The sequence below is a fragment of the Xiphias gladius genome, chromosome 21, assembly GCF_016859285.1.
Source record: "Xiphias gladius isolate SHS-SW01 ecotype Sanya breed wild chromosome 21, ASM1685928v1, whole genome shotgun sequence".
Taxonomy (NCBI): domain Eukaryota; kingdom Metazoa; phylum Chordata; class Actinopteri; order Istiophoriformes; family Xiphiidae; genus Xiphias; species Xiphias gladius.
The window spans coordinates 14,356,806-14,370,812 of NC_053420.1; the positions used below are offsets into that span (position 1 = coordinate 14,356,806).

Here is a 14,007-nt window from a genome sequence, read left to right on the forward strand (position 1 = left end):
ATTTTCACATCAAAAATGCATGAAATGATTACTTTTATTTGAAAGGTGTCGATCGTAATGATGAAACCACAGAGAATTAATACCAGACTCTGCTATTTGCCCCTCAGCTCTATGGAGCTCTATAACGGCTCTCAGCTCCTTGTTTCGGGTTTCCAGTCTGCAACGTTATTGTTCGGTTTCTCTCTCATAGCATTATTTTGGGCTGCAGCAGGCAGCTAAAAAAAAGCTCTAAAAATCCACCGAAAGTACCTGCTCAGCACCAAAGTTAGCATCCACCTTGTGAACATAGTGGAACATTTAGCAGCTAAAGAGCAAAATATTTCCCTCAGGGGATGGTGGAGACAAGAACAGAGCTAAGAGGAGTGTGAATATTGGACCTGCATTCGTCAGAGGGACACAAACATGGCTCCAAAAGAAATCATAATTTTTGCTCCGTGTGCAAACAATTTCGCCATGGCAACGTAAAAGGTAATAATATGCTAATGTTGTGGTTACAGATTGTTTCTGCTGCCCACAAGTGGCCAAAAAAAAGTTAATGCCGCTTTAAAGTCAAGTGAAGTCAAGTCAGTTTTATTTGTAGAGCTCAAAACCATAAATTTGCCTCAGATGGCTTCACAATCTGTACAGCATATGACACCCTCTATCCTTAGGCCCTTGATTCGGGCAAGGAAATACTCCACCGAAAAATAAATAAATAGCATGGAAGAAAGGGGCGAAACCTGAGGAATGAATCATATTGTGTTTCTCCATATTGTAATTTTTCAATAGGTAGAAACAGAATGACAATATGAGGTGAACACAGTGCAAACACATATGAAGGGTGTTCTGTAGGAATTACCCTGACTGGTTCCACTGGGGTTACTAGATCATCAATTTTCCACACATAGCTTAGGCTATGAATGGTCGACAAATGGAGTACACTGCTTTAACGCTCCATTCTTCTGCTTTGAAGTTATATGTGTCAAGCTGTGTCGACCTGATGGGATATTTTCCACCTTTAGGAACAGCAGCTCTTCCTGCATCTGCCTCAGACCTCACCAAGTCTCAATCCTAAAGACAATTAGGACAATCCAATAAGCTTTACTGTAATGCCGACCTTATGCCAAGACCTGCAGCTCTCTTTGTGTGTCCATACTGCCAGGCTCAGTTCAGCTACATAAACATTATATCCTCAAACTGGACACTGTGGAGACAGAATACATTGATAAATTAAGGTAAGATTTAGAGAGGGGAAATGGGAGCTTGTGGTGCAGCTGTGTGGAATAGGGATGAAATTTCAGGGATATTCTGGGCAGACACCAATAATTTTCCCCCAGCTGTTACAAGGTGACCACAAGGCTTTATATAAATCAAGGGACTGTCGTACAATTTATGCAGTGAGAGTTGAATAGAGAGCTCAAGGCATCCCTGTGACCATCCACACCAAACTACAGGGATCAGATTACTAAAACTAGTATTCTCTCACTTCCAACTAAGGCCGTCACCCGAGTGAGCCGTGCCAGTTGGTGTGCCCTTGAGTAAGACAGCGCCCCACTAAGCACATGTCGATCTGGGGATTACATTCAGGGGTTTAGGAGGGAAAAGGAGGTCGTAATCTAAAACTGTTGTGTCTTGTTGCTGTGCACTTTTCTTAATGCCATGCTATCATGCAGCGTGCGTTGGTATTGTATGACCGTGGCCCAAGGAAGTTCAGCTGGGGAAACTATTTTTGTCTGACCAGATAAGTTCTGCCCCATGTTTTGTTTCTCAATGATTTCATTTGAGTTTTTTTAGCACCAGAACAGATGCTGGAGGTTTCCATTTTTGCCTCCCGTCAGTGGCTTTCCCGTGTGAAAGACATGAGGAATAAAAAGACTTTTCAACATGTCAAGATTACATAAAGGGAGGTGAAGATATTAAAGGATTAGTTTGACATTTTAGCAAGCATATATATATATATATATGTATATTTACTATTCTAAATTTACTTTCTTACTCTCTCATATCTCACATCCGTACTATAAATATGAAGCTAAAGCCAGCAGCCAGTTATCTTAGCTTAGCGTAAAGACTGGAGCGTAAAGACTGGAAACAGGGAGAAAAAGCTTGCCTGACTAGGTAACAAAATCTCCCTACCAGCACCTCTAAGCTCATTCATTTAGGTGGTCCTGTTTAGGCTAGCTATTCCCCCATGTTTCCAGTCTTTATGCTAAGCTATGCTAACTATCTCCCATTGTTGCTTCACGAGAGTGGTATCAATCTTCTCATCTAACTCTCTGCAAGACAGAAAATAAGCCTATTTCCCAAAATAACGAATTCTTTCTTTCAGTAGAAGGATCTTTTTTTTTTTTTTTTTCGGGCTGAGATTTGAGAATGCAGTGATATTTCAGGAAAGAACCCCAATGATCAGACAGGTTGTAGAATAGGTGGTGAACGTTAAAGTCATTACCCAAACTGTCCGTTGTAAATATCCACCACATGTTTACCGACCAATGACCTTGTTCAACTTTGACCTATTGCACACAGTTTTCCTCTGCAATGACAGATTATGTGCAGCTACATTCTTTTTTACCTCCGTATAAAATGTTTTTTAGATAATCTGGCGATAAACACTAAAAAAAAATAAAGTTGTAATAACCCAACATAATTCCTAAACTTCAGTTAGGGAGCAAGGGTCTCACCTTAACCACACCTCATACCACCTGTCAGGGCTCATACCTGGTTAACCAATCCTGTTTGTCTCTGTTCTTTCATGGCTTTCCAATCATCTATCCCTCCCGTCATAATCTGTTCCCTTTCTCTAGCTTCTGTCTCTTCTTCCTTCTACGTCTTCTACCCAGGCTTCTATTTATCTGTCGGCGGCAATTGGAAGTACTTTCTAATGAGAAAATAGTCCCTATGTTTTTCAGTGCTGTGAGCACCACAAATTAATTTCTATTTACCTCCATTGTACTGGGATGGAGAAAAACATCAAAACCTGGGCACATAGTACCAATTTAGATACCATGGTTGAGAGGATGTTTTTTTTCTTATAATTTGAGTTCCAACCAACCCTTTATCACCAATCTCTGTGGCATGGGTCTTTGACAGTGAAGCTCTCAGCCAACCAGGCTCAAGATATCATAGTTGGACTTACTTTAAAATCTCCTTGATACCAAAAGGCAGTCTTGGTTTAGTCAGTGGTCAATAATCAAATATTGTTGATTAGCTCCCTGTTCAAGAGAAATAACAGTTCAACCCCTTTCATGTTCCAGTTGGTACAATATCGACAAATTATTCTTCAAGCAGGTCAAACGTTTTTGCTCTTGGAATAGGTATTGATATGTTTGCCATGTGTTGTGCGTCTCTGTGATTATCTGCCATGCCAGCATGAAAATAGCTGAGGTTTATCCCGGTATTACCATGCCATTATGTGGCATTAATTAAAAAATAAAGCATGCCTACTCTTGCCCAGCTGCTATTAGACAGTATTTAGCCTACAGGTTTGCTTTGAAATGCTCCCTCATTACAGCGCCTCAAAGAAATATCATACAATAGCAAGATGAAAAGGGCAATGCTTGAATGGAGTCTTAAAGGGGAGGCTGTACTTGGCCTTCAAGTATACATTCCTTCAGCTCAGTGCTTCCTCTGTGGTCCCGCTCCCCTGGCCCACCCTCCTCCCACTCAAGACTCAGTTCCCACAGGGGACTCAGCCAAAGCAAACTCCTCAGAGGAAGTCTCCCTCTCTTACCAGCAAGAGAGACACAGAGAGCAAGAGAGAGAGAGAGTGAGAGAGAGAGAGGGAGGGTGAGATGTACTATCATCTGGCTCAGTGGGACCTGCTAGGCAGTAGGATGTGTGAGGAGGGTGTTATGACTCCGTGGCCATGCTATGTCTATGATGTGGTGGTGAGTAAAGCCGTGCGGCTGCTCTCCTGTGAGGTCAGTGTCAGATTTAGCCAGCAGGTCCCTTGTGGTGTCTGGGAGTGTCTGTTTTCTGACTCTATTATGTCTAGCGCTCATAGCCTTCCTGGAGCTGCAAACCTCAGGGTAGAAATAGCACCAGACAGACAGACATCCTTTGTCGGGAAAACAACAGTCACGTCAGTAATTACAGAGTCTGATTACACCAGGGCAGCAGTTCTTAGAAAACCACTGGCCTTGACTCAGGCAGGTGAGGGGTCGAGTCACCAATGCTGAGCAGGACTCAGTCGGCAGGAGGTCTGGGTTAAGAGAATTAATTTACAGTGGCTAACCAAACAGGATGCTGTGTATGAATGGGAGTGTGTGCAATGTGGTGACTGGTTAGACAGGTAGACAAATTTGTGAGTCAGGGACGCGTGAGGGGAGTGTCCAGACAAACACAGCATGTACACATCACGCAGCTACCACCCTACAGTGGAGACAGAATAGATATGAGATGGTGGTAAAACATTTTTTATGCAGCAGAGTGCAGGGGTGCAACTAAGGATTATTTTTAGATAACTCTGGCGATATATACATTTTTTATTAATCATTTTGTCAGGCCAGTTCACTTTATTTATAGAGCACATTTAAAACAACAAATGTTGACCAAAGTGCTTTAAAGCAGCTATAATAAATATTTTTATAACAAAAACATATCAACTGATATCATGAAAACAATGTGACAGTGTGAAAGGAGTTGCTCGTAGTGATGAGCCTACGGAGAATTATCACCTGAATCTGCAGCTGCCCTGAGCTTTATGGAGCTTTTTAGCGGGTCTCAGCTCATCGTTTAGCTGTTTGGCTGCAACTTTACTGTTCACTCTCACAGCTCTCATAGTGTCGTTTTAAGACCCAGAAGGCAGCTGTTCTCAGCGAATGAGCTGAAGTTAATCCATAACTGCTTGATGTGTAAATAAGCAACTGTTTACTGACAAGTTTGCCATCTTAACTTAAAAGGTGATGATTTAATTTCAAATTTCACAACTTGTTTCCACTGCCCCCAAGTGGCCAAAAAACTGAGCTATTGCAGGGTTAACAGAGTTAACTCAGTTAAATACATGAACATGAAAATAAAATTAATGACAATCAATAAATGGAGACATGAAGCTTAATGATTATCGACAAAAGTACAAATACAGGATGGGCATACTGCAAAAAAACTAATTAATAATAAAAAAGACCAGTTGTCTTGTCTTAACAGCTTAAAGAACTGGATAGGTCTTAAAATGGGTAAGACATTAGCGGAGTAGGAAGATATAATAATGAGGGGCAAAGTATTCCACAGGTTAAGGGTTACATGTTAACTGACAGCGTGGAATGAAGAGCAGTGTTTGGTCATCAGATCTTTGGGGTCTGAAGGTACTCAATTCATAGTTTATCCCATAAAATGTCAGAAAATTGTAAAATAAATAAATACATAAATAAATAAATAAAAATTCTATCACAATTTTCCATCAGATTGTTTGTTTTGTTTGACAGATAGACCAAAACCCTCAGAAATATTCCAATTATAATTGAACAACAGAAAAAATCGGCAAGTCCTGACTTTTGAGAAGCTTGAGCCAATGAATTGATTATTGATTATTTTTGCTAGATAAATGACCTAACCGATTAATCAAGATTATCATTCAAATTCTTGTAGATCTGTATACTTTTATGTCAATTCACTATTTGACTAAATTTGTTTCAGAACTGCAGCAGCCTTTGGTTTCGGTAGTTCAAGTATGCAGTGCCAAACCTGACTAACACCTCCACCCTTGAGTACACTGTACCAGATACACACACACACACACACCCACACACACACACACACACACACACACACACACATACCCTCCCACACACACATATGCATGTCTACACCCGCAACCCCCCACCCTCCCACACGTCCCGACACCCACTCATAGCTGCGTGCAGGCGCACACACACACACACACACACACACACACACACTCATTCACGCAGCGTCTGGCTTTCTGTAGAAAAGCTGTGAGACACGATTCATTACCAACCCGGTTTCTCGCTTAATGCTATGTGATGTTTGTCATTAATTCCCATCTTGAGGTGATTACAGTGAGCAACTATTAAGGTTCCACAACTAAACGCAACCCCACAGGAGTGTTTTCCATTGAGGATTTTGAAGGTAGCCAGAGTAATCATTTGTCTTGAATCGCACACACAGACGAGGAGATGGGAGTGTTTGCCATTCCTGGAGGCAGAATGTCATAGTAGTGAGTAAGAGGGAGGCAGGCAGGTCTGTGCTGGCCTCTGCGCCTGCCTAGGTAAACATATCCTCTGTCTGACAAGTGCAGACCTGAGGACTGAGGAGGTTAGCTATCCCAACACATGACCCTGGAGCTTGCCACTGACACAGACGTACAATATATACAAGAAAGAGCTGCTGAGATTCAGTATTTTGTGGTACAGATGCTTGCCTCCCCAGGTTTTCCAAGCACAGTCTCCCTCAAACATTACATGCATCCGCAGCCCTGCATTAACATGCAACTCTCCTTGAACACTTCAGCTCAGTCGTCTGTCAGATCTGAGTGCGATTACTTTTATTCATCTGCCTCTCTCTCTATATGGCAATATTTCTGTGGTTCGGGGAGTCGATCTTCTCCACCTGACGGCGCCTCTTCTGCCTGGCAGGGAGCAATGTAACCCTACTGGCTGCCAGCCAGACCAGCTTGAGTGTCTGCTCAGCTCAAAGCCCTGCTCACACACACCAAGCACACACACGCACACACACACACACACACACACACACACACACACACACACACACACACACACACACACACACACACACACACACACACACACACACACAAACATGCAGACATGCCAAGCTCAAAGACTAAACTTACACAGACATATCTTCTATCCTCCTTCCCTGTCTGTGTCTTCTCTACTGTTTTCATCTATTTTCCACCTTTCTGTGTTTCTCTGCTCTTTTACTGTACGTATTATAAGACTGAGTTGAAAAAAAATCACTTTTGGACAAAGTCATGTTCTGACAAATCCATGTGTTGCTTATGAATAATGCCATTTACAGTCACACAGTATCATTTTTAGAAGTTGTGGGCTATTGAAACATCCACGGTACTCTATGATGTAATATCTGCACTTTCTCTCTGCATGATGATTATGATTAACCATTTATTCTCTCTTCTCTCCTCAGTCTCCCAGCCCAGTCCCAGCCAAGAGATCCAAATTCGACAAATTACAATCTCCATCAGCTGACAAAGACAGGAAACCTGACTGGTTACAATCACTGTCAAAGGCTGCACACAAGGTTTGTAGCTGTGTGTTCATGTTTCTAGTGTGATACTGGATTTGCTGTTAAGCTCAAAGGTCAAAAGGGTGATGTAAAATCCATTGCCCATTTGAATCATTACGTTATCATCTATTTATGACCTTTTGTCATTCAGCCTTGTTAAACGAAGAGGGGCCTTTGAGTGCGTTCGTCATGGCTGATTTAATGTTCTAGTGGTAGTTTACTGTGAGTTTATTCAAGCTTGTTGTTTTGATTGTTGTTCCAGGATTTGAAACAAGTCCAACTGAAACAGAGGCCCTCTGCTTTCCGTCCCTGGTCTCCTAAAGCCACAGAAAAAGAGAAACCAGCTACTCAGAATGAGGTGGAGAGGTGAGTCATCTGAGAGCTATTATAGTTTCAGTTTTAAAGACATGATTTTTGTTAAACTGAACTTATAACCAGTGAAATGCTTTAAATGTACCTCTATTGTTTCCATAGGTCCTACTCAAAGAATCAGGAGACTTTGGCAGCTCCTAATCTGACACTAGCTCCCCTGGTCCATCCGGTCCATCCCAGGGACAGCCACGCTCCTGACACAGGACCCGCAGCCATTTCCAGGACGCCACAGGATCTGCATAATGGAGACGTACAACCTGCAGCAAAACCGGCACCCTCCGGTACCACCAACCGAGCCGACGACATGGACACAGATGGAGAGATTGATGTGGATGACTTTGACGATCGTGAGTACCACCCATCATCTGGAGTTGGGAATAAAACAGAAAAATTGAACACTGCAAGAGTCGGTCTATTTCACGCGCAGATATTACAGTTACAACTTTTATTACACAGTGAGCCCCACTGGAAATGAGCCATAGCAGAGCTGGTTCAGGGTGATTCCTGTGAAACTGTACCACCTGGTGTCAAATGGAAGAAGTACAAGAGAAATAAAAGAAGTTGATTTTGCTGTTATGTAGCCACAACAAAACCCATACAAATCGTCTATTTAATTGCGGTATATATTATTCCTGATGTTTTGCAGCATCAGCTGGAGAAAGGAAGTGCTCATGCTTAGTTTTCTGGCTTATACATTCAACTATGAAACAGTTTCTGTATTGATGCCTTATCACAGTGATTCCCAACCAGAGTTCCCCCAGGAGGTACTGATGCATGGGGTATGTGGAAAAGATTGTGGGGTAGCTGAACTAATCTGAAAAAATAGAAATAACAATTAAAAAAGGAATATATATCAAAATCACACACATGTTGACAGTACGTGTTGTGAAATCTAGTTAGAAAGCGAGCAGGAGTTGGAATGGTTAACTTTAAGTAACGGATGAATGGTTAAAATTCAAAAGAAAGAAGAAAGGGGTGGATAAATGGTTGAAATAGTTAAATAACAGCTCAAATAGCTCTTTGAAAGCAATAGATAAACCATTGCAATATTTAGCTAAAATAAGGGGTTAAAGTAGTCATCAAATCAACTAGCTTTAGTAGTATTAGATAAACAGTTGAAACAGCTAGCTAAAAGTAATGGTGAAATAACTAAAATTAATGGGTAAACCGCAACTGTAACTTCAAGTAATGAGAGAATAGTTCAAATAGTTTGCTAAAAGTAATGGTGACATGTTGAAAGAGCTAAAAGTAACAGTAAAAATAGCGTAATGGCTAAACAGTTGAAATAGATAGCAACAGTAATGAATAAATCGTTGAAACGTCCAACTGTAGTACGAATGCAAACTCGAAACTGATCTAAACAGTGGTTCAATTGAATGAAAAAAAGGGCTCTGGAGGTACATCAGACAAGAAAAGGTTGGCAGGCACTGTTTACAACAACATAATTTTAGAGCCTGAGAAAGTTAGACAAACGTAAATAATCTTTCAGTTTTCCTAAGTACTGTTTTCTCCACCAGTGCTGATAGCTTTGTCATAAGAACAGCCCACCTTTATGCCTTGCTTTATTCTTTGAGAATTGGCACAACAGTCTTGAACTTTAATCAATGGCTTACTGATGTGAAATCTCTCTCTCCTTCAGGTCCATTGCCACCTTCCTCCCTGGCTTCTCCTCCGTCAGCCTGCGCCAGTGTGACTCAGACTCTGAGCCCTCAGAGTGTTGCTCAAGCTCAGGAGGGACCTGCCTGGCTGTCAGGGCCCATTTGCCCTGAGATGGACACCCTGAGACAGATGCTGTACGCAGGCCCGGACACCAAAGAAACCAGGGAAAAGCTGCTGCAGGAGATTGTCAGGATGAGAGTTAAGCAGGAGGAGAAGCTGGCAGCTGCTGTGCAAGCTAAACGCAGCCTTCAGCAGGTATCACCTCCTGTTCTTGTCAAATACTATACTACATGACAGTAATCTCTCCATGAATATTAGTGTATCGAACATTAAATGATTCTGATGTCTTTGCAGGAATTGGAGTTTGTGAGGGTGGCTAAGAAAGGCCGCCTTCGCGAGGCCATCGAAGCCAAGCGCAACCTGCGAAAGGAGATTGAACGCCTTCGTGTGGATTGGGAGAGGAAGATGAGGGATGCGGAGGAGTCTTGTGAGCGGCTGAAGAGAGAGTTGGAGAGGGAGAGACAGCTGCGAGTTTGTGACAAAGGCTGTGAGGCTGAGCGTCTCCGGGTCAAGTACTCTACTCAGGTAAGATGTCTCCAAGATCCCTGTGATCCCTAAAAGATAACAAACTGTTGATCCTGTCCCTTATTTGTGGGTCATTTATACTGACTGCCGTGTTGCATTGTGTGCAGATTGAAGAGTTGCATGTGCAGCTACAGCAAGCAGAAGCCGATCGTGAGCAGCTGAGGCAAGAGCTTCAGCGGGAGAGGGAAGCTCGGCAGAGCCTCGAGAGTGTTGTTAAAGACCTGCAAATCCAGCTGGCGCTGCAGGCCAACGGCAGCCCTCCTGGAGACTCCAAGGACGCAAACATAGATACGCACAGACAGACCACGCAACTCACCAATGGATCCTAAAGTTGCACATTCAAAACTGGAGAAAAGGACTCAAACAAAAGGAGCATGATAAAGGACTTTGTTGCACCTCCTGTTAGGGAAAAGAGACTCAGCAAATGCAAAGTCAGTTTTGTCATATATAATATGATGTGATGTTGATCAATATTATTATGACAATATATGAATTTAATGAAATGAACTGGAAAGTAGCATGATGTCTCAGCATGTTGTAGAGCGTGAAACTAAGAAAGACTTCTTCAGTGATCAACTCATCTCTCCAGTGATGTCAGAGCCCTCGGTTAGACACCCGACGCTGTCCAAGGATTTTATTTTGGTATAAGCTATTCTAAGATGTGCAAATATAGCCACATAACACTACTTGAATATGAAGGGAAGAAACATGTTGCGCCTGGTGAAACATGAGCAGATGATAAAACTCTTGGTGCCACAAAATATTGGTACACTCAAAGGTGTCATTGCAGACCACTGGAAACAAGAGACACCAGTTTACCACTATTTACTTTTAATATCAGCTTGCTTTTTATAACTGTGTAGAGGAAGTCCTTTTTGAGAAATATTGCTTGCGCAGCACTGTTATTACACAGGCAAGAAAACACATCCATATTCAAACATGTACGCGTGTATTCCAGCTTGTCTACCTTTTGTATTTTATAAACCTGAAGTATTGGAGGTTATGTGGGCTGCCTTCAGGTCCACCACTGTTTTATGCTTTAGATATTTTATGGAAGTGTTACTTTTTAATATTATGATGCAACTTTATTTGTTGTTTGAACATTGTTTTCCAGTAATGTTTTTGCAACCAAACCACGTGATAAATAGTAAATACTCCTGCCCACATTAGTGCAGATAAGTCTACAAACGCCCTCCTAAAAAAAAAAAAAAAAAAAAAAACTTCAATTGTTGTCTGTATTTGTTGAAATGCGGTACTTTTGATTTTCTATTGAGTATTGTAAAATAATTTATATTCTATAATAATTTGCTGCCTATCAACAGAAAGCATTCATTTTTAGTCACTGGTTTTAGGGCTCTTAAATCAACAAATGCTGTTTATATGAACAACATTTCTACATATATACAAAATATGGATATATATTTTTTTACTTTAAGAAAAGGAATTGCACTTTTTAAAGAAAAGAACCTTGCATTCTGCATTGTACTCCCTGTTCCATTTTTCAAATCACAAGTTAACATGAACTTTGAATTTAAACACACTTTCCCTCAGTATCCTCTGATGTAAATACAATTATATTGTAAATAAGATATTTGTTGTTACGTTTGCTTGCTCCAGACTTAAACTGATTATGAATATTATTTTTTGCTCTTACTTGAAACCAAAAAGCGACTATATTTGGATTTGCAAAACTGCAATTTCATAGGTGTATCCCTGTGTGTCATTGTAATCACAGGGCATTTACCAGACTGGATGGTAAACAATAAATAGCCGTGAACTTGACCTATCAGTAGTTTTTGTAGGTTTGACACATGAAACAGAATACTATTATTTCTCCCTTGATTTTGTTTATTTGAGAAGATCTTTATTATTTGATGAATTATAGAGTATATATATTATACCACAGACCAAAAACTGAAAAATGAATTTGAATTCTTTGCACCTCCAGCTCCCTCATCAGAAAGAGAAGCAACACCTTCTCGTGGTTTCAACCTTAGGTGCTCTCGTATATTTAGACAAGAAACACTTTTATGTCTTATCATTATAATACCCTCGCTCAGTATTTGTTGGGTACAGTGTAATAGCAATATCCATTTTGTTAGCTGATGCTGTTGTAGTTTTGGTTTGGAAGTGGGGTTTCACTTGCCTCTTGTTTCGATGTTTTCTTTTTCCTTTGGAAAACTTGTATAATACCCATTAAAATCTAAATCAATCCTTTCAGGGCTCTGAGGAGTGTTTTTTTTTTATTGTTATTTTCACCACAATGGAAACAGTGATTGTGCATGTTTGTGTGTTTGTGGATGTAAAAAGAAACAAAAAACAAAAAACCCACAAAACTAATGACTTCCCATCAGCCTCAGCTTTACTGTGTGTTGAGTGACAATTAGCAAATGTTACCATGCTAACACGCTAATATAAGATGGTGAACATGGTTAACATTACACCTGCTATGCTACACACCAGCATGTTAGCATTGTCACAGTGATGCGTGTGATGTTTGCATTTAGCTCAAAGCGCTGCTGTGTCTAAAACGTCACAGAGCTTCTTAATTTGTGTTATTCTAACAGATGAAAAAAGGCCCCTATTATATTTTGCGTTCAAGGATACTACTGGGATTGCAAAATACATAAGTGAGTATATTGGCAAGATGAACAGTGTACTCAATTAACATATCAATTATTTTTAAAAAGGGCCTACTGAATGCATTTATTGAGGAAGTGACTAACATATAAGAGTAGAAGGTACTCCAAAACAATAGAGAGGCATGGGGGAAGCAACTGTTGATATTCCTCAGTTGGATCAATCAGTGAGACATGACAGTACAAGTCAGTTAGCATGCACAGTAACCAGGACCCAGCAACTGAAGCAGGCAAATGGATTCAACAATCATCAAACTGATTATTTACACCTGTGCTTTTTCCACTGTGATGTCATAACGTCCTTTGTGGAAAAGGCCTGTCTTACAAACATTTAGTCCTATGACATCATCAGCCACATTAATGAAACTGATCAATCAACTGCACACCTGGAATTTATTACTTTTTGTTTCCCTGACGATGGTTGTCTAGGCCCCACACAGCTGTTTTTACTTATTCTGACTGATTAAGTCTCTCTGCTCAAGTTGAAATCAGATGGAGCAAAGCCAGGAACAGACCTTTTTCACAGCAGACATTTTGTCATGTCAAAGCAGGGATAGCACAGGTGTATTTAATAGCATTAACAATGGCTGCATTCCACATGGGCGAGATCCTGGTATTGTGTGTGCTGGCTCTTTGGAATGGTTTACTGGGACACTTAGTTGAACTGAGCCATCTTTAATCCTAGTGATTCCACCTGTGCTTTTTCTACTATAACACAAGTCAAAATGTTTGCAGTGGAAAAGGTCTATTATGTCATGTTGACAGTCTGCTATAATGTATTATATTATGTTGATAAAGGTGTAAGTTGTCCCACCCTAACAGGTGCAACAAAGACTTACAGAAGAGTGAGAAAGTTTTCTCTGTGCAGGGTCCATCAGGCAAAGAAATTAACTCAATGTGGGTTTACTATAAAGTAAGCTGAATGTACATATCTATATATCTATATATGTCTGTCTATATCTATATGTCAATATATGTATGTATGTATGTATGTATGTATATGTGTGTGTGTATATATATATATATATATATATATATATGTGTGTGTATATGTGTCTATATATATATGTATATGTGTCTATATATATATGTATATGTATATATATATATATATGTATATGTATATATATATATGTATATGTATATATATATATATGTGTGTATATATATATATATATGTATATGTATATATATGTATATGTGTGTGTGTATATGTATATGTATATATGTGTGTATAGAGATAGATATTATACACTATTAATGTTGTGGCTAATCAGTATATGTATACATGTACTGTGTGTCACACAGTCGCCTCTAGGGGGAAATCATTGCACACAGTTTAAGAGTGGATGATTCCTGCTTGTTAATATTCAAATGCGCCAGTATGACCTTAAATCCTAGTACTGGCTATCCTAACAACAGTTTATTAAAAGTATCAAGTATAACTTCTATATTCTGTAATGATTAGGACTGCCATAAATGTAGTTAAATTAATATGTGAACCGTTCCTATCCCGCTCTCGTTCCTCAAGGGCTTACTAGTTGCGTGA

The 14,007-nt window shown here is 40.2% G+C and overlaps 1 protein-coding gene across 1 annotated transcript in view; it reads left to right on the forward strand.

The window, feature by feature from the left end:
- The window catches only part of skib (v-ski avian sarcoma viral oncogene homolog b), a 34,449-nt gene extending 22,438 nt beyond the window's left edge, over nucleotides 1-12,011 (forward strand). Inside the window, exons 2-7 of the mRNA XM_040116368.1 lie at nucleotides 7,105-7,218; nucleotides 7,466-7,569; nucleotides 7,678-7,922; nucleotides 9,215-9,489; nucleotides 9,589-9,819; nucleotides 9,927-12,011. Of these exons, the coding sequence (XP_039972302.1) occupies nucleotides 7,105-7,218; nucleotides 7,466-7,569; nucleotides 7,678-7,922; nucleotides 9,215-9,489; nucleotides 9,589-9,819; nucleotides 9,927-10,148 (1,191 nt within the window). The 3' untranslated portion in view covers nucleotides 10,149-12,011. The remainder of the gene's footprint in view (nucleotides 1-7,104; nucleotides 7,219-7,465; nucleotides 7,570-7,677; nucleotides 7,923-9,214; nucleotides 9,490-9,588; nucleotides 9,820-9,926) is intronic.
- The last annotated feature ends 1,996 nt before the right edge of the window (nucleotides 12,012-14,007 follow it).